This window comes from Syngnathus typhle, linkage group LG19, assembly GCF_033458585.1.
Source record: "Syngnathus typhle isolate RoL2023-S1 ecotype Sweden linkage group LG19, RoL_Styp_1.0, whole genome shotgun sequence".
NCBI classification, from domain to species: domain Eukaryota; kingdom Metazoa; phylum Chordata; class Actinopteri; order Syngnathiformes; family Syngnathidae; genus Syngnathus; species Syngnathus typhle.
The window spans coordinates 2,944,456-2,963,754 of record NC_083756.1 but is presented as its reverse complement, the minus strand read 5'-3'; the positions used below and the strand labels follow the sequence as shown (position 1 = coordinate 2,963,754).

The following is a 19,299-nucleotide window of genomic DNA, read 5'->3' as shown; positions in this document are numbered from 1 at the left end:
TTTCTAGCATTTGGCCTACATTACATCAATGTTCATGGCAATATGTATGATTTGCACATGCAAGGCAATACCAGCAGTTCCACACTATAGAATATGAGCCCTAAGTAAAAGTCATGTCTCTTTCTATTGGCTTGTCATAAAGTTACTGGCATGTGACGAGAAGACATTCAATGAGAGGTAGCTGTCGATCCTGTTTATCCACACAAAACCGAAAGTGAGCAACAGAACAAAAAAAATGATGGCAACTATAAACGTTTTTTTGTGCTCTCTTGGTATTCTTCTGTGGAGCTTTTCCCATTGTTCTGGGACCGAACGTGAGTGTGGGCATAATGTTGGTTGGGATTATTCCAATCAAATCTAAGAACAATTGTAAGGGTGTGTGCTGGATTCTTTAAGCTTTGGCCTTTCTCATAGCTCCCAACTCGTATTTTTGCGTTACTACATGTGACTGACTCATTTCCTGTTCGTCAATAAATGTATTTTTCCTAACGGTGTACATTTTTTGTACTTGACCATTCACCAGAGTTGAACGTGACCTGCCTGGCATCCTCCGAGTGCATTCTTCCCTGTAACTTCAAGTCTGATGGGCAAGGGGCTCGGATCATGTGGTACCGTAAGAAGGCGGTAGTCAGTTGCACACGCTACGGGAACACAAGTTTCGTGGTGGGACATAACTCACCGGTGGCCCGCTACATGAACAGGACTAGTCTTTTTGCCGATCTTGTCCTGGAGGGAAACGCCACATTGGTTCTCAGGAACGTCACACCGCAAGACCAAGGGAAATACTTCTGCATCACCATGAAGCGACTCGGCTCGGAGGAGTCGGGCATCATTGTCCTGAATGTCAAAGGTGCGTCGTGTTTGGGGAGGTCACTCAAGGGTCTTCTCAGAAACCTTTTTATCCTGACGTCCTCGAAATCAAATCAAAATGGTTTCATTGTCTCTGTAAGTTGCTGTTGTGCTGATACGCTGCTGGTGTTGTTGTTGTTTGGGTGTCAGCGCCGGTCCAGGATATCCGCATGGAGTTGAACGACGAGGCCGTGTTCTGCCGGGCTGATGGCATCTACCCGGAGCCCACGGTCGTCTGGTCCACAGACCCTCCGACGGACGACGGGCTCTTCTACAATAAGACAAAGATGGAACAGACGAAACTTGGTTTCTATGAGGTGGAGAGCTGGGTGGCACTGAAGGCGGCCGAAAGCATCAACCTGGAGTTCATATGTGACGTCAGCAATGAAATGAACACCAGAAGAGCTCGCTTCAAGCAAGAAGGTACACAAGACTCGATCCGAATCTACCCGCAAACACCAGAGAAAAGTCCACTTCAAATCTTCTCAACCAAACCTCTTCTCGCAGCTCCCATCCAAACTTCGCCGCACAGTGAGATCAAGATTCCGTGCAGTTTCCCGGGCGACGTGGATACATTCGACTTGATCTGGATGATCCATTTTTCGGAGCAAATCCTATCCATGAACGTGAGCGGCATGCATCACCACCTGACGCTCTCGGAGGACTGGAAAATCCACGTCCTGGACGGACGATCGGCTTGGCGGCACCTCAAGCTGCCCAACGTGGTGCCCGACCATCAGGGCACCTACACCTGCGAAGTGCGAACGTCTCAAGTCACTTACATCACGCAGACGGATGTCATCGTCATACCAGGTAATTGCACCACCCTGTAAAAGGTTTGAGAATTGTGAGTGATCAACATCCGCAAATCCCTTTATCAGATTCAAATCCTCTGCTGGCGGTTTACGTCACCCTCGGAGTTTTAGGATTTCTGACGTCGGTGTCCTTCGGCAGCCTTGGCATTCTCGGCTTTAAAGGTAAAATAAGACGAAATGAGCCAAAGCAGATTATGACGGAGTTGTTGTCTCTTCTCCAGTTGGGAAACTCAATCAAAAGAAGCAACCAATGGAGGACGAGGATGAAAGAAACTCAGCAAGAACAAATATATCCGGGTCTGATTTTTGAACATGTGCACTTCAATTTAAAATATCTTTTTTCAAGGGGGGGTGGGGGTGATGACTCAAGAACTCGATTCCGCTGATACAGCTGCTAAAGCTGCTAAAGCTGCTAAAGCTGCTGTTGGATTTTTGGTCCACAATTTGGGAAGGGCGCTCTCCGCGCCTCACGACAAAAGCCATAGCCAGTCACCGTTATCCAATTTACTCACCGCGTGCTCGTTTTATTTCTTCGTGTTCAGGAAAAGGCTGAACACCGAAACAAAATTTAGACTTACACAGGTTGGTTGAGTTCAATCACAATTCTTGTTAAGAAAGTTCTGTTTTCAGGAAAGTACAATACAGCGCTGGGCCATTCGTGCGACCATGCTCAAGAGCAGAAAGTCTCCATTCAGAAAAGGCAACGTTCTAGGTTCTTTGCTCAGCTTATATTCAGTTGCACATGCCGATGTGGGCTGAGTTTGATGGGTGATGAGTCTTTGGGGTGGGGCAAATTTACAGGAGAGTTTGATTCCATGGGAGTGGGTGCTGGTTTGGTGAGAGCTGGTTCCGTGGGGTTGGGTGCTGATTATGGACGATTCAATGTGTGTGGGGGCTGTTGTTTTCCTTTCCGTTTTTCAGCCTTGACGATCATCTTTGGCCGGGTTCTTGGCTGTCTCCCTATGGCACCTCTACCGGTTTTATCTCCAAGTGTCCTTCCTGTAAACCATTCTTGCACATACATCCACTTCGCCCACTATCGCACACCCCCATTCATCATTCTTTCAATTTTGTCATTTTGTACGGAATTATATGAGCTTTTGGCTGTGACATCATCAATTTATTAATGTTCCCTGACTATGCAAAGTTTGTACTCATCACTTACCATGTTTTTGTTTGTCATTTTCGTAGTTTAATCATGCTTATCTTTTCTTTGTTAGGCAAAATGTTTCCTTCTGTCCAGAACGTTCGGTAGTAATCAAAAACTGGCGTCTAGCATTAGTCAAAACATAAGATACAATCAAGTACTGAACATTTTTAGACGACTTTGGCAGTGTCCGTGATTTACAAAATCATCAGGCATGCATTAAACAGTTCCTTAAGGGTCATTAAGCTATTTAGGCAATATATCAAAAAACATTTGTTATTCCAAAGTGATCAGAAATACATATCAGATCATAAAGTTATAAAAACCTTTGTCATTACCCCCTATCAAAAATGTCTAGTTATGTCTCCTTTATTGATTTGGTGTGCAGGTACAATTATATGCTTAATTTTTTTCTTATAATGATTTAATATGTGAATATACTTGACTGCTTATGTACTTTATTCAATGAGGTTTGATCTGTTTTTGTAGCTAGGCAGGACTTTTTGTATTGTGACCTCATTCCTTCACTGCTAAAGCTACGCTTTGTTAGCACATTTGAACATATGTGGTTGAAAATAAAAAATAAAAATGTTTTCATAATGACTATCTCTTTCCTGTTTTGTTGCTGGTATTTTTATTTTTTTAATCAATTTAGCTTTGGAAAAGGACTACATAACCCATACATAAATACTTCCATTGGAATTTGTAGATTTAAATGTATATGATCAGATTGAAGTTGACAAGAAAGAAATAAGTAAAAGAAAATAATTGTGTGGGTGTGTGTGTGTGTGTGTACGTGTGTAAATGTCAAAAGCAAAACCAAAAACAAAAGGAATGCTGTCAGTCGACATGCATTCATTCCAAGTCAACTTTGCCAATGAGCAAGTCACCGTCACGATGAAGACAAGGTTTGTGGTGGGTTTGGTGATCCAGCACGTCCTATGGCAGCTGATCTGGGCAGGTAAGCAGGACCTTCATAACTGTTGTCTCCAAAAACATATTTACTGTCAATTTAATTCAAATGGCTTCAATCAAACGTCTCTGCGGCGATGTTTTGCAGAAGTCAGTGATGTTTCGTGTCGTTGGAATGCAAGCTGCATTTTAGGGGTTAGCTTCAATGTTGGAGATGACTTGGTCATCCACTGGATCCACAACCCCACCGGGGGCGTTCCGGTTCAGGTTCATTCTTTCTACTACGACACCGATCAGATGGCAAACCAAGGAATGCATTTCAGGGAAAGAACTTCGTTGTTTAGGGAAAACATATCAGTGGGGAATGCATCGCTGCTGCTCAAGGACGTGTTGGTCGAAGATGAAGGGATTTACAAGTGCTATGTGGGAACCCTTCAAGGCAGTCAAGAGTTCTACATCAACCTCCATGTGGAAGGTGAGCCCACAAACACTCTTGTGTACATTGCAGATGTTAGCAAACAAAAACAGCATTCAAGTCTTGCTAGTTCTGAGTCCTGATAGATTTTGCTGTCTTATGGGGTGCCGCAGGGTTTAATTTTGGGGCTACTGCATTTTCTCTTTGTACTTGCTGCCCCTGCTTTCAACCTTGGAAGAGACTAAGATTTTCTTCCATTGTTCTGTTTACAGCTGACGGAATTACGTGCCACTTAATGCCTACTACGATTCCTTTTCTTTGTTAAGACATGAAAACAATGAATGCATGAATGTCCAGGGGCCCTTATAAATCCATTCTCTGACTTGGGTCCTCTGAATGCAAAGGTTCTTACGTAAGAATCATCCAAACTCTCAAACCCCTCTCATTCAAAGTTCCCAATGATTGAATTTAACCCACTCAAGACGAGACCTACCATCCGAAACCAAACTCCTCATCAATCCTTCTCTAAACCTTGTCCAAATGTCCTCATTCAAATTTGTCCTCATTAGTTCCTGACTGATCCCGTCCTTCTCTTCGAGCACCTGTTGTGTTGATGTGTTGTCGTCTGGGTGTCAGCTCCAATCCAGGATGTCCGCATGGAGTTGAGCAACAAGGCTGTGTTCTGCCGAGTTGACGGCGTCTACCCGCCCCCCACGCTGGACTGGTCCACAGACCCCCCCATGGACGACTGGCTTTTTGAGAAGAAAACAAAGGTGGAGCAGACGCAATCGAGTCTCTATAACGTGGAGAGCTGCATGCAACTGAAGGCGGCCGAAAGCATCCACGTGGAGTTCACATGTGAGGTCACCGGCGAGAGGAACAGCAAAAAAGCTCGGTTCAGGACAGAGGGTACAGACGACCTTATCCAGACCTCCTCATTTGAAGTTTTTGGAGAATCTCATTCAAATCTCCTTTGCAGATGCGATCCAAACACAGTCCGGCTACGAGGTGAAGATTCCGTGTAGTTTTCCCACACAGGTCCAAACCTTTGACCTGATCTGGAGGTTCCGTCGTTCGGAGCACATCCTATCGATGAAGGTGAGTGGCATGCAACACCACCTGACGCTCTCGGAGGACTGGAAGATCCACGTGATGGATGGACGCTCTGCTTGGCGGCACCTCAAGCTACCCAATGTAGTTCCTGACCACCAGGGCACTTACACCTGTGAGGTTCGGACGTCTCAAGTCACCTACGTCACGCAGACGGATGTCATTGTCCTACCAGGTGATTACATCGCCTGTGACCCATTGCAGGGTTTCTGTCATATGGAATATTAGTGACAGTTCAAATAACAATACCAACACGGTTCTACCCCCCACTAGACTCAAAGCTTCCAACGCTGATCGGTATAATCATCTTGATCGGTGTCTTGCTGATCGCGTCTGTCTCCATAATTGGATTCTTGGTCTGGAAAAGTGAGTGAGCCAAGCTAAGCTAACGATGATGTGGAAGGGACAGCTAATTGGATCCTGACTGCGCTGTGGTCTTTTGTTTAGTGAGGATGTTGCGCAAATCGCAGAAGACACCAGAAGACGACGACTCCAAGAGCCAAGCCAAGAAAGAGAATGACACGGACAAAAAAGTCATTGAAAGGCTAAACCTTGACTTCCTGTCTAGTGTCCTAAGACAGAGGTATGCTAAGTTTATGAGCGGAAGCGCTACAATTTTCCAAGGACTACGTTCCGTATCCAATAACAACGCTACATGAATTAAAAAGTTGCTAATTTTGCAAATGGGAGATAATATTTAAATAATATGATGAGGGAAGAACATCCTATTTCAGCATACATGTAAAAAAATGGAGCTTAGGCTACATAAGAGTAATATATATATATAAAAGACGCTGATAGACAATAAAAAAAAGTATGTTGCTACTTATTGAAACAAGAGAATAAAATACATAAAAATTGACTTTTTGTTTTTTGATCTTAAATGCCAATCACAAGTTGGCAACACGCCCCAAAAATCAAAGTGCTGCTGTACTACCAAGACTGATCTGTGAGAGGCAGCGAGACTGAAGTCATGTCCTTGGCATTTTAGATCAGTGAGAAAAAATATTTTTAAAATTATTTCTTTTAAATATTTTTTATTATTATTTTTTCACCTCAAACAAAAAGGCAAAACCCCACACAAGTCAAAGAAAGCTGAATATTTGTTGAATATATGTGTGTGTGTGTGTGTGTGTGTGTGTGTACGTGTGTGTGCACGCACACTTCACAGCAGCCGCACGTTGTCCTCCCTGTAGTTGTGAGTGTCCCCATCGAAGGGCAGCGGTGGTGGGTGGTTGTAGAGGCCCATAAGGAAGATGATGATGGTGCCCAAGGTCATGACTGGGGTAATGAGGAACAGGCAGAGCCGGTCCACAGTGCGAGCGATGCCGCTCCAGTTGTCCTTCTCCTGAAATAACGACACATCAAATGCCTTTGTTCATTTACAACCACAAAATAGAAATTTTGTTCTGGACGCGGAGTGGCTATTGTTTGGCATTCATTTAAATGGGAACCTGTGTCAGCCTGAGAAGGCAAAGTTTGATAAATGGTGTTTCCACACATGACGATGACACACTCACCTCATTGTAGTCATTCTTATTGCGCATGTGTTTGATGATGTAGTTTGCACCGTCCACCGCCGGCTTGATTTCCCCATACAGCTGCTCGGTGGCTCCACCATCCTCCTGTACCTTTTTCACTGAGGGATAAAAATGAATGATAGAAATTAGGACTAGGTTTTACAAAACAAAAAAAAAAGTCAACTGTTGACCGGCTAAGTTGGCATTTGCTGGCTTGTTTTTGTGATTGGCCAACATATACGTTTGCATACCTGTGGCATGGGTAGGCCGAGTTATGAGTCCGTGTCTCACCGACTGCTTCTCAAACATTAAGTCACTGCGGGATTTTACGCTGTAGTACTCCTCTGCCGACGCGATGTAGCCCGCTGAGCTGGAGCGCCGCTGCATGCCGCTGTCCCAATTCGGCTCAGACTCGGCTGGCCGGGACATGAGCAGGAGACGGGGAAGACGTTCCAGGAACAACTGTGATAAATGCGTTGATTGGACTACAACAGACCTTGCAGCTGTGGGTTTGTATTTTTAGGAGGGGAAAGTGGCACTTCATTTTGTAATTTAAAGAGGAAAAAAGGGATAACCTAATTAAACAGAATACAAAGCACAAATGATTTCACTGTACTGCGCCGAGTGGGATTCCCGCCTTGGCCACTAGAGGACACTGCTGTATTAGACCAAGGGTGTCAAACTCATTGTTTTCGGCGGCCGCATTGTAGTCATAGCTTCTTTCGGAGGGCCATTATGACTGTCAACCCAAATAAATGTATGAGCACCTCATATTATATACAGTCAAAGCTACAAAACAAACTGACAAATAACTCTTCCAAATCAGACGAGTAAAAAGTGATCAAATATTAAAAAGAATTTTTTTTAAAGTGAAGAGAATTTGCAATTTTAGTAATGACACACGAATTTGATGCACAATTTGTCTTGGCGGGCCACATAAAATGATGTGGCGGGCCGTATCTGGCCCCCGGGCCTTGAGTTTGTATTAGACTGTCATGCAAACACAAGTGTGTGCGTGTGTATGTGCGCGCGTGTGTTACCCTCTTAGTCCACTCGGACATGATGTGCGTGCTTGGGCTCCTGAAGTGCAAGTTGAGGACCACCACGCAGTTCAAGACCACCACTGTCACCAGTACCATGATGAACATCAGGTACCTTGCGACATCAACAATTATATACATTTAAAAAAAAACTGAACAAAAAAAAACAAACACACAAATACAATGAGCGTGTATGTGTGTCTCACTTGACAATAAGCGGAACAGAGATGGAAGTCTCCGGAAGCCTTTGAGAGATCAGCAGCAGGAAGACAGACTGAGCGAGTAGCACGGAGATGGACAAAGTCATCTTCTCGCCACCTAGCGTGCATGCACATGCAAACAATTCAACATTTTAAGGGGCCAAGAGCATGTCAGTGAAGAGCGTGGGATTGCAGACTGACTGTCTGCGGGCAGGTAATAGACGAGCGAGGCCAGAAAGGAGATGAGCACGCAGGGGATGATGATGTTGACGATGTAGAAGAGCGGCTTGCGTTTGATGATGAGGTAGAAGGTGATGTCTTGGTGCTTGTTGCTCTCCATGGGAATGTGTTTGTATGTGTTCCTCTTGGCCGGGCGATGGATCACCTCCCACTCGCCGTTCTCTGACGGCCAATCAGAGGAGAGAGACCCGAGGCGCCCATCCGTCACGTCGACAGAAAATCAGATCCACCACGCGCGGAGTGCGAGGCGCTCACCCGTCCAGCTGGCCGGGTCAATGATGATCCACTCGACCGTCCACGTGTTGCCGTCATCGTCGCTGTCTGTGCTCAGGAGCATTTGGATCTCTTTGGCATTGTACGTCAGAGAGCTGCAAAGATGTGGGAGATGCACACAGCAGCTCAACAAAGACCGTCCATCAACTTTGTTGTTCTTCCAGTATTTTGAGTGTAATTCCACTGTCAAACACTAGATGGTGCAACATTTTTAAATATCTATTTTCACTTATTGTAGGGGTGGTCAGTTTGCACACAAGGGATGAAGCCGGGTTTACCATTAACAAAAAAAAATCAATGCGGAATCTCACGTGAACTTGAGGGTGCAATTCTGCCAGTCGAAGGGGAAATAGTTGACGTTGATAGAGCAGGACGAGCGGAAGATGGCGGGTGGTAACCAGGTGCACTCCCCTTCGTTGGTAACCAGCACGTTGCAATAGTAGGCCACCTGAAACTGGGCGTCGTTACTAGGCAAGGAGGAAAAGGGGACAGACTCCTTAAGAACTACTGTAGAGAGGTATTTTTTCCTATAGTGCATCTAAATGTCGGGAGTGTGTGAATGATTCCAAACTCATCTCCTACTTTGTGAGTAGTGGAGGCTGGAACAATCAATCAAATGAGTGCTCTGCTCACTTGTTTTCCAGCACGATCTCAGGCAGCCACACCAAGTTGGTCGGCAGGCGCAGCATACTGATGCCGTCAAACTCGCTGGTGTTCCACGACAGCCGGTAGTCCTTCCACGACTGGTGTGAACGCGCACAAAAGTTTTGCGAGTGCGCGGGGCAGCAGCGCAACTGTGCTTCTACTAGAAGAACTCACGTGGCCGATCCAGACGTTGGTGAGCAGGGTCTCGTCCACTTCTTTCTAGCAGAAGAGCCGACACAGTAAAAAAAATCCAACTTGACATCAAATTGCTTTTTCCTACCAAAGAGATGAGGTTTGAGAGGGTGAGCGCAAGGTAGACATCAACCACGTCATGTTGTCTCTCCACGGGACGCAGTTCCTTGTTGTAGTTGCGCTCCTTTATCAGGTAGTTGATCAGGCGCTCTTCCTCGTTCCGGCACCAGCACGCTAGGCACACGCACGTCAAGGTTAGCGTCAATATATAGTAACATGTAGAAAAACAACAAACTTGAGTAACAGAACTTAGACATCTCAATGGCACCCAAATCCCTAAGTATGGAGCATGCATTTCAATTTTTTTTTTTTTGTGGACTCCCAGTTTGAGAAGCACTGGTGTACACAAAGAGCCTCCAGCACGTTCAAGCGATCCAATTCCACGCAACAGCTGCTTCCTACTCGCTAACCACAAATGCCCGACACACATACCTCCACCAAGCTGCAGATATTTGCCAAATAGACAACAAACACCTCAACATAAATTTGTTGAACTTTCTTAAAGTGCCACATCTGAACATTGAACTCATCTTTACACTGTGACTTAATTTGAATCAAATCTGGATTAATCAGTCTGATAGGCCAGGATTCAAAATGCAGACTTCACTCAATGAGACATAATTTGACCAATATTTGCATCAATGCGATACTTAGAGGACTAAAAAAAACAACTTAACACACATACTAGCTGCTACAGCGTAACCAGGAAGTCCCTACTGATTTTGACGATGATAGAGCAATTTAAAAGAAGACAAAAGAAAACTAACCAGGCCAGAGCAACGAGAGCAGGAACACAGCAAAGAGCTTCATGTTGAGTTGGAGTTTTGTCGGAAAGACCTTGTCCGTCTGTCTTCTTTCTGACCTTCTGCCAAAGTGCTTTTGATTGACAATCAGCAGCTGCAGAAACAGACGCGGCAGAAAATAGAAAGCAGCAGCCAGCACTTGGTCACTCTGTCCCGGAAAACACAACAGTTACATCAATACTCACAAAAAGTCAAACTTTGAACTCATTTGGAAGCTTATTTGAAGGCCGAGTTAGCGTGGTCAAAAGGTTTTGCAGTTATGCCCAAAATGCCAACTCAAAAGCTGACCGGTAAAATTCTGAGCTTAACTTAACTCAAATACTCATGATAAGAATGATGCATTCCTTTTGGCAACTCAATAAGCAAATAATGATAAACTCATACATACCTGGAATGATTCCCCACAACAAATACAGCAGTCATGCTGGACATATTTATTTGCTATATAATTAAAACAACTTATTTAAAAACAGACAAATATTTTATTCAGCTTGTGTGACTTTTGTTGCACTTTTTGTTGTGGTTAGCATTGCTGAATTTAGTTTTTTGTTCATGGTTGTTGGTGAGTGTCACAGTGAGAGGTTGACGTCGTTCTTCTTGCCGCTGCTCAGGCTGTGGATCATGGCGATCATGGCCGAATGCTTGTTGAGCTCGTCTTCGCACTGTTTGAGCTTGACATCCAGCTGACTCTTCTGCAGCTCCAGAGACGACACCTGCGCACGGGGCACCAGCATGGGACTGGGAAGCTTGGCGCGAAGGCAGACGTCACGCGTACCTTGATGCACGCGTCCCTCCTGGCCTGCTCCGTCTTGGTCAGCTCTTTCTTCAAAGTGTCGAGTGTGTCCTCCAGCTCCAGCCTCTCTTGCTCTTTCCCTCGTTCTTTGTCTGCCGCCGTCCGCAACTCTTCTTGCAACTCTGCCGCCAAAACACAATTTCAATGAGGCGGAATTCTGATGCTACCGCAAATGTGCTAGCATAACCGCATCTCTGACCTGCTATATCTTTGTCCTTCAACTGCATGTCTGAATGCAGCGACTTGATCTCCTCCTCCTTTTCATTCAACAGCAACACAACCCTGACGAGAATGTGCAAGCCCAGAGAGTATTAGGCATGCTACCACTCAGACACAAATGCTAGCATCGTAATCCCTTCTATAAAGTCAACTGAATTGCTAGCAAACGGTATGAACCAAAATGCTAACACAAGAGACTGACTACAGTTGAAAATGCGTCATATTGCCATGCGAAAATTTGGACAGGTCTCCTACTTGTCATGCTGCAGCTGTAGAGCTTGGTTACTCTTCCGGAGTGCGTCGTTGCGTTTGTTGAGGTTGGCGTGAGCCGCCTGAAGCTCCTTCAACTGACACCCACTCTCATTGAACCTGACAACAAGCGCATCATTCAGTCGTTACCTCTACCAAGGCAGTGACGAAGGTAAAGGTTATTCAAAATAAGTGAATTATTCAGTCCGCCATTCCAGGAACTTTTATATAGTCCATTATATGGGCATGACCTTTGGAGCAAGGAGTTGTACGCGGCTTTGAGGGCCTGGTGCTCCTCTGAGTCCAGCTGCAGTCTGGCGTTGTGCTGCAGCAGCTCCTCCGTGTCGGCCTTGGAGCGTCGTGCCTCCTCCAGCTGCACGGCCTGTTTGGTCTGAAGATCCTCACGCCGCCGCTCCGCTTCCTTCAGCAGGCTGGCCAACTTGCGAGCCTTTAAATCACAGATGCTAAATTAGACTTCATTGCCATTTACAATGGCTTCTTTCTACAGGTGCAGGTGCCACAAGACAAAAGTGCTCACCTCGGCCTCGGCCTGAGCTAGCTGGAACTGGTACTGATTAATGAGGCGGTCGGACTGAGACAGAGCCACGGCTTTTGCTTCCAGCAGGTCCTTAAGGCGACTCTCCTCAGACTGAATGCCAGATTAGGGCTTAATGAACATCAAATGCCAAATCAAGCATCCAAGTCAATCATTGCAATCCTGCATGTGATTCTTTTAGACTCGGGACTAAACACACAGTCCCATCCTAGTTGTCATGGTAACAAAATTCACACCGTCGGGAGTCTTTCATTACTTACAGCGAGGGCGGCGAGCTTCTGCTCATAGACGTCGATGATGTCAGACACATGGGCGTCTTTCGTCGGCTCCTGCAGCTACAAACCAGAAGGGGGCACTACTCAGCTTCACCGCCATGCTATCAAAAACCAACAGGAAGCCTACAGGAAATGCGTCAAAGACCTCCAAACCGCCACGGAGCTTCTCCACCAAGCTGTGGATGTTGCTGGATGCCCCAGGAATGTCCAGACTGCTGCTGTTGGTCCGAGGAAGCGGGAGGTCCTGAACAGGAATACGCTTGACGGTCAGTTCGCCCTCTCTTTGCCGGTAAGCATTATTGGCGGCCATGCTGTCCCCGAGGCTGAAGACAAAAGTCATGTTGAATTTTTTCCACCATCGTAAACAGTTCTCAGTAAACTTGTGGTCAAAGTAAAATTGTTGGATTATGCTTGGCTGCTTGCTGGTCAATGCAGGTTTTTATCACTAACTAAATGAAGTCCTCTTGAACAGCTGGAGACTCACACCAGCGACGGGAAGTCCGGGAGCGGCGTGGCCTCCAAGAGCAGAGCGAGGCCGGTATGCACGTGCGCTCTGTGATGCGAGGTCAGGGCCATAGCAAGGGGCGTAGCTATCCTCTGGTCCTGAACATGCGATGGGGGTTGAAGGGGATGATGTTGCAGAAGGAGAGAGCGAGAGAGAAAAAAAAAGGAAGTCACCTGCAGCGTACGGTAGAAGCCGGTCTCCATGTCCTTGACTTGCTGCCGCAATTTGCTCATCAGCACCAAGGTGCTGAGCAGAGCCTCAGCACACACCTGACTAGACACACACAGACACTCATCATCATCATACCTATATCTTACAGTGAAGATACCTGGACATGGTTGGCTGACCTGAGATTGGTGTCAGCGCCCGGGGGCAGCCGTGCCATGGGGCTGTTGCCATGACAACAGGCGAGCAGTGTCTCTACCTGCAAGAGGCACTGGTGTGCGCTCACCTGGTTTGACACCAGTGCCCGTGTGGTGTCCTTACCGCACATGAGTGGAGCGGTTAAGGCTTTTGCACAAAGCAAATAATACATGGACAAAGATGACTTCCCCAAGGGTCAGTGTTAGGGCCGAATCGAAACTAAACTCAACAATGCTATGCCTTTGGACATCTCTGCTGGGTTTAACACTACCAGACAATATGAGTGAATGCCGTGGATATCGAGCAGCAGGCTGTTGACATGAGTGACACGTTTGCAGTGTTGTCTCAGGTGGGCATCGCTTTTGGTGGGCGGGTCCAGGGCCTTGACAAAGTCCAGCAGGACAGGAAGTAGCATCCCCACAAAACTCTCAGTGCCGTCTGGCATGCTGGCAGCGCCCAAGGCCTCCTGGGCAAAGACAATTACATGCATAATGAAATCTCCGAATTTTATTTTCTCAAACATATGTAAAATGACACTTGATGACATACCGTATTGCCCCGAATATAAGACGACTCTGATTATAAGATGACCCCCTCTTTTTAAGACCCAAGTTTGAAAAAAGACTTTTTGAACACCAAATTTAATTTTTATACAGAAAATAATTACAGTACATCTGAAACAAATGATTATAACAATATGTTCGAGAGAAAAGCATGTTATTTTGCCTCATTCAAATCATGCAAAAACTGTCTATCACACCTTAATATCTGACCATTTAAGTATGTAAACTAAAGTGCAATCACATTCGTAAATTAATGGCTTCTGGTTTTTGAAATGTAAATAAACCAGTCTACTGTGATGAAACAACTAAATTGCAATAACTACATTAACCATCAAAGTGAAGTCTAACTAACTGTAGTCTTGAAACAAATGTGAATAAGGAAAAACATTGCAATAAAATAATGCAAAGTGGTTTAAACTTGAGAGTAGCTGAGATCTGTCATGTCAGAACATTACTCCTCACAAACATCCTCTGCCTCGCTATGCTCAGTGTCACTGTCCTCACATTATCTCTTCTCCTATTTTCTTCTCTTTTCTTTCTTACCGCTATTTTTAATTTTTCTTCTTTGTGCTACCGCTATTTTTATTCTTCATATTAGGGGTTCGCTTTGGCCTAGGGACGAAAGTTCAGCATTCGCTTTAAAGATACATGGCGCCATCTAGCGTTGTGAATTGGTATAATGTCTAGACCCCGAATCTAAGACGACTTCCACTTTTTCAGTCTTATTCCAATGCAAAAAACATCGTCTTGTATTAGAGCCAATACGGGAATTCAAACCTCCATCAGCTCCGTGAGCAGCTGCAGCGCCTTCAGTGAGCAGGTCTCGGCGCCACCCACGGGCGAGCTGATCCACTGCACTAGCGCTAGCCCAGGTTCAGCCTTGTGTTCCGCAGTCACCGCCGCCTGCCTCCGACTTGTTGCCCTGAGTTTGGGTCCCACCGCTTTGAACAGCACCTGGTATAGCAGTGGGCGCAGACCCGACACGCTACACATGGCGAGGAGTAGCTCCAGGACCTGCGGACGCACAACAGTCAAGCTCCAGAGGAACTGTAGAGGAACTGTCATGTATGAAGGCGCATACACATAACTCACTTTGGCTGCTGAGTCGGCATCTTTTAAATGCAACAGTCCTAAAACTTGAGACACACACGCTGGCAAGTGCTGGTACCTGCGGACCACGACAAAACCGCTTTAGTGGGGTTTGTGCCTTTGTGTGTATGTGTGTGTGTCTTGTACCGAGTGAGATAATCTGCAATTTTTGGGTTCTGCAGCAGATCAACCAGAAGATCAACAGAGTATTTTCGGGTCAGTGTGCCGTCACCGTTGACAATGATGTTAAAGACCAGCTGGAAGGTCTGGTGGATGTTTTTGGCATCAAAGAGCTGTGGTGGAAACACACACACGTGCAGCAAGCAAACACACAAACAAAACACATTGATGAAAACAAACAGATATAGAAAGTTTGGACACAAACAACATGCACAGAAAATGAGAGACACAAACACACGACCTGAAAAGTCTACCACCATGGCAACCGTTCCCGCACCTACCCACCTTCTCTCCGACTTTTTCGTTAAGAGTCAGGCTGGCCAGGATGGACAACGTGAAAACCACCACGGTCAGACTGTTGTGGGCCAGAAAGGTGATCAGCGTCCGATAAAACGGCTTCACGTTGTCCTGTGTTTGGATGAAGAAAAGTTCAGTTCCATTTCCCTTTTTTCCATGATGAGGTCACTACAGCAAGAAAAGGCAAAGCACCATCACGACTGACCAGAGACTTGATGTGAGTCTGCACGGCGGGGTTATCTCGACAAAGGTTGGCCAACAGGCCGAGGCAGGGCATGATGATGTCATCGCTCGGGGACTGGCTGCCAGAAAAGAATTCAATTCTGTGTGAGGGCTTGGCAGTGAAACATGCGCTACGTGCACACGGAGTATGGTACACCTCAATAAGAAAAATTTAAACTTAATATACAGATAGATAGACCAGAGATAAACAAAGTCTTTTTTGTTTGTTTTTTTAACTTGTCGTTTAAAGCCATTTTATTGCTGTTCCGACTTACACCGAATTTCGGTTTACGTCGCCGCATAGGAACAGATCAACGTCATAAACCGAGGACCCTCTGTATTACCTCTACTAGTGAATTTCAATATAGAAATTAGCCTTCGGAAAAGTATTACACTTTGTTTTATGTTTTTTTTTTAAAAACCTTTTGAATTGAACAACTGAAATGAAATTAGCTTTCATAGTGTATTTACATTTTGTGAGCTGCATCTGTACACTTGTATGTCCGTCTTACATGTTGGACACGAGGAAGACGATGAGCTCGTTGACGTGGTTCGAGGTCGGGAAGATGCGAGTGCTGTAGGTTATCTTCTGGAGCAACTGTAAACTCTTTGCACAGACATAGCAGTATTACAGTATGTCACCAACAGTTGGAAATCTGCGACACAGCAGCCATTTATTTATTTGATTATTTAGATCACAGGTGTCAAACTCAAAGCCCGGGAGGCCCAGATACGGCCCGCCACATCATTTTATGTGGCCCGCGAAGACAAATTGTGCATCAAATTCGTGTGTCATTACTAGAATTGCAAATTGTCTTCACTTTTAATATCTTTTTTTTTTTTTTTTTTTAATATTTGACCAGTTTTTACTCGTCTTATTTGAAAATGAGTTATTTATCAGTTAGTTTTGTAGCTTTGACTGTATACAATATGAGGTGCTAATACATTTATTTGGGTTGACAGTCATAATGGCCCTCCGGAAGAAGCTGTGAAGTGAAAAAAATGAGTTTGACACCCCTGATTTAGATCATGTATAGGACCAAGTCAAAATACGCCGGTGCGTGTCTCCATCGTCCAATTAGTATCTGTGGCTTTAAATTTGTGTGTTTCCATCATCCAATTAGTTAGTACCTGAGACTTTAAATGTGTGCGGCTTTCAAAGACGGATACTAGGGGTGTAACGATTCATCGATACACATCGATTAATCGACATAATGCTCTACGATTTGTTGGCATCGATGCTAAACGTAAACATTGATCTATATCGCCCGTTTTTGACATCAGACATTAGACGCAACTTTATTTTGAAATCCAGTTCATTGTTGCTTGCTTCCTCTTTCCGGGAGCAGTGCGCGGCGTGTTGTGTTGTGAGCAGAGCAGGCACGTGAAAGGGGAGCCGACAACTACGCGGCTCCTGGGCTGGTGCTATGGCTAGTGTCCAAGAAGACGAGGAAATTCGCTCCCCTTTGGGCTTCGAGTCATTCGTTTGGAAGCACTTTGTAATTTCCTAAATAAAGAGTTTGCAGTACCTTGTTGATTTTGCGTATGAATTGTTATAATTGACTTTGACTTTGAAATCAGGATATTGTTCTATATCGATCGTAGAGCACTATATCGTGATGTATCGTGAATGAATCACAGCAGGCTTTAAGATATCGGCAAATATCGTATCGTGGTCTTTGTATCGATATGATATCGTATCGTGACAAAACCCCGCGATTTACACCCCTAGCGGATACTGGGCCAATGAGTGACATGAAAGTTAGTAAAAAGAACTACAAAGCAGAGCCCAAATGACAATAACGTTTTTAGGACCAATTCTAGTATTTGGCCTGAAAACCAATTCTCATAACTGATTAAAGAGAAGTTAATCATTAAAAATATACAGTGAACCCAAGAAACATGGACCACGATATGGCAAGGCCGACTGTATCACAGATTTTTACCCATTGTGGGTGGGTCTGCAACGTACGTATACCCCGTGATAAAATTGTAATATAATCGACTGAAATGACCAACCTGCAATACCAGAGGGTCTCCGGGGGTGGCGCTGTGGCGATGAACAAGCAGAGCCAGGATGCTGGTGAGGTTGAAGTTACAGTGCAAGATCTTCCTGCTGCCATCGTCACAAGCTGCAATGAGTTGGCGTATTGGAATGGATTTATTCCACCAGAATTTTATCTAAACTACATTAAAGAAAAAGTGAACAGTACCAAGCTGCGTCAGCAGGGACAAGTTGGCTGCGGCAACAGTGGGACTTGTGTTTGCGTTACCAGTGAGCTCCACCAGCCTGCGAACACACTCGGTGGGTAGCAGCTGACCTGAAGACAGCAGCTGCTCACATTTGAGGGAGGAAATCTCCTGCAAACATTAAAAACTGTGAAATAAAAAGGTCTCTGCTCTCTTTTCATCAAATGTCAATTTTGCGTACAACATTATGGCTAGGTGACATGCATATGACGTTTATGCGAGTCAAAACAAAATGACCACTTGTAGAGAAATAGATAAGGTTGAAAATTAACTGTATTCAAATTGGCACTGCACTGTCGTAGAATGGAATGTTAAAAAACAAAGGCTACCATTTTGAACAAAATACTTCTTCGTTTCAGTCATAACAGTAACTGTTCCATGATATATAGTAATCATACCCTAGAAATGGCACAAGCGGTTTAAAAGTGATTCACCTCCACTTGTTTAAGAAGCTGAGCTGCACTTTGAGCATTCCTCCCTTCTTCATATTGCTGCGTGGCGAGCAGCAGAGACTTCAAACAAGTCGTAGCGTCCATTTAGGAAAGTATAAACCAAACTACCAAAAATAATAATTTGACCTTTAATTTACTGTAACGCTATGTGTGAGTGAATGAGAGAGGGAGAAAACGAGAGAGGTTCAAATACAAAACTCGACGGCGTAAACCAGCAAGCGGTTACACTAGCGGTACATGATGTTTAAAACGTTTAATTTAATCTCTACATTGAATGATTTCCATCGTCGTCACGAAATAAAAACGACAGATATTTATTGCTGTTCATTTGTGCTCGTTTGAAGTCCCAAACCGTCAACTTCCGACAGCAAAACAGCACGTCCTCCCGCTCGGTGCTTCAAAATGGTGTTGGACAAATGAAGTTTGAAGATTGCACGCATGCGCGGGGCTGCGACGCAGAAACCTGCTGCTGCCGCCGCCTCCAGGGCCCATGGGAAATTTTGCTTCTTCAATAGTTTCGCTACAAAAGCTATGCGAGGAAATACACGAGATATTTTGCAGACACAATTTAAATAGAAAATGAATATTTTACACCAGTGATCCCCAACATTTTTAGCGCCGCGGACCGGATGACTGTCAGACACTTTTTACGGACCGGTGTTTGATGGCGTCACAACCGTTGCGAAGAAAACGTCTAAAAACAATTCTATAAAATCAAAATCAAATGTCGAAAGCATCAATAAATCGAAACAATCAACGACTGCATATTAGTTGCGTACGTCTTCTTAGCAAAATAAGTCCGTATTTGGACGACAATGCCATTTCCGCAAAACAGACCAACCACAATCCTAAACGTCATCGCATTGTCTGTCCAGCCAATCATATAGCAAAAAAAAACAAAACAAACGCAAGCGCCCATAAGCCATAAGTCTTATGGGTACACCACCAAAGATGCTTTGATACGGAAATACGATTAGAATGCAAAGAAATCGCTGACTCTGGAGACAAAGACACCTAGGGGATTTTAATGTTTAATTGTTCTCCAGAGAAATCCAGACTCACATC

General features: G+C 44.9%; 2 protein-coding genes across 3 annotated transcripts; both read right to left on the bottom strand.

Moving 5' to 3' along the window:
- Window positions 1–5,177: 5,177 nt before the first annotated feature.
- chrnd (cholinergic receptor, nicotinic, delta (muscle)) lies at window positions 5,178–10,356 on the bottom strand. Of its 2 annotated transcripts, XM_061265611.1 has the most exons (12): window positions 10,186–10,356; window positions 9,447–9,592; window positions 9,341–9,385; window positions 9,155–9,264; window positions 8,833–8,988; window positions 8,504–8,616; window positions 8,210–8,410; window positions 8,015–8,126; window positions 7,809–7,923; window positions 7,020–7,230; window positions 6,769–6,887; window positions 5,178–6,596 (listed from the first exon to the last, which is right to left on the bottom strand). In XM_061265611.1, exons 1-12 carry the CDS (start codon window positions 10,226–10,228, stop codon window positions 6,414–6,416), a joined length of 1,554 nt encoding a protein of 517 aa, XP_061121595.1. In that variant the 5' UTR covers window positions 10,229–10,356; the 3' UTR covers window positions 5,178–6,413. The 2 variants fall into 2 exon arrangements, with proteins under 2 accessions (XP_061121595.1, XP_061121596.1); XM_061265612.1 differs by lacking the exon at window positions 10,186–10,356 and having other exon boundaries at window positions 9,341–9,381; window positions 9,447–9,584.
- Window positions 10,357–10,638: 282 nt separating this feature from the next.
- Window positions 10,639–19,050, bottom strand: cip2a (cellular inhibitor of PP2A). The gene is made up of 21 exons (XM_061265602.1): window positions 18,217–19,050; window positions 17,746–17,893; window positions 17,552–17,664; window positions 16,045–16,139; window positions 15,516–15,612; window positions 15,299–15,421; window positions 14,981–15,126; window positions 14,837–14,912; window positions 14,522–14,758; window positions 13,482–13,647; window positions 13,166–13,313; window positions 12,992–13,091; window positions 12,798–12,916; window positions 12,459–12,636; window positions 12,299–12,373; window positions 12,021–12,131; window positions 11,734–11,930; window positions 11,489–11,602; window positions 11,214–11,296; window positions 10,997–11,136; window positions 10,639–10,934 (listed from the first exon to the last, which is right to left on the bottom strand). Exons 1-21 carry the CDS (start codon window positions 18,316–18,318, stop codon window positions 10,791–10,793), a joined length of 2,712 nt encoding a protein of 903 aa, XP_061121586.1. The 5' UTR covers window positions 18,319–19,050; the 3' UTR covers window positions 10,639–10,790.
- Between the last annotated feature and the right edge of the window lie 249 nt (window positions 19,051–19,299).

What these genes read in the sequence shown, in the direction of transcription:
- cip2a (XM_061265602.1), bottom strand. Translation starts at nt 18,318, where the DNA reads ATGGACGCTACGACTTGTTTGAAGTCTCTGCTGCTCGCCACGCAGCAA. An exon ending in TGTCAACAGCCTGCTGCTCG is followed by an intron (nt 13,314 to 13,481) that starts ATATCCACGGCA and finishes TAACCGCTCCAC; the next exon opens with TCATGTGCGGTAAGGACACC. An exon ending in GGAGGGACGCGTGCATCAAG is followed by an intron (nt 10,935 to 10,996) that starts GTACGCGTGACG and finishes CCCCGTGCGCAG; the next exon opens with GTGTCGTCTCTGGAGCTGCA.
- chrnd (XM_061265611.1), bottom strand. Translation starts at nt 10,228, where the DNA reads ATGAAGCTCTTTGCTGTGTTCCTGCTCTCGTTGCTCTGGCCTG. An exon ending in GAGATCGTGCTGGAAAACAA is followed by an intron (nt 8,989 to 9,154) that starts GTGAGCAGAGCA and finishes CTCCTTGCCTAG; the next exon opens with TAACGACGCCCAGTTTCAGG. An exon ending in AATTGCACCCTCAAGTTCAC is followed by an intron (nt 8,617 to 8,832) that starts GTGAGATTCCGC and finishes ACATCTTTGCAG; the next exon opens with CTCTCTGACGTACAATGCCA.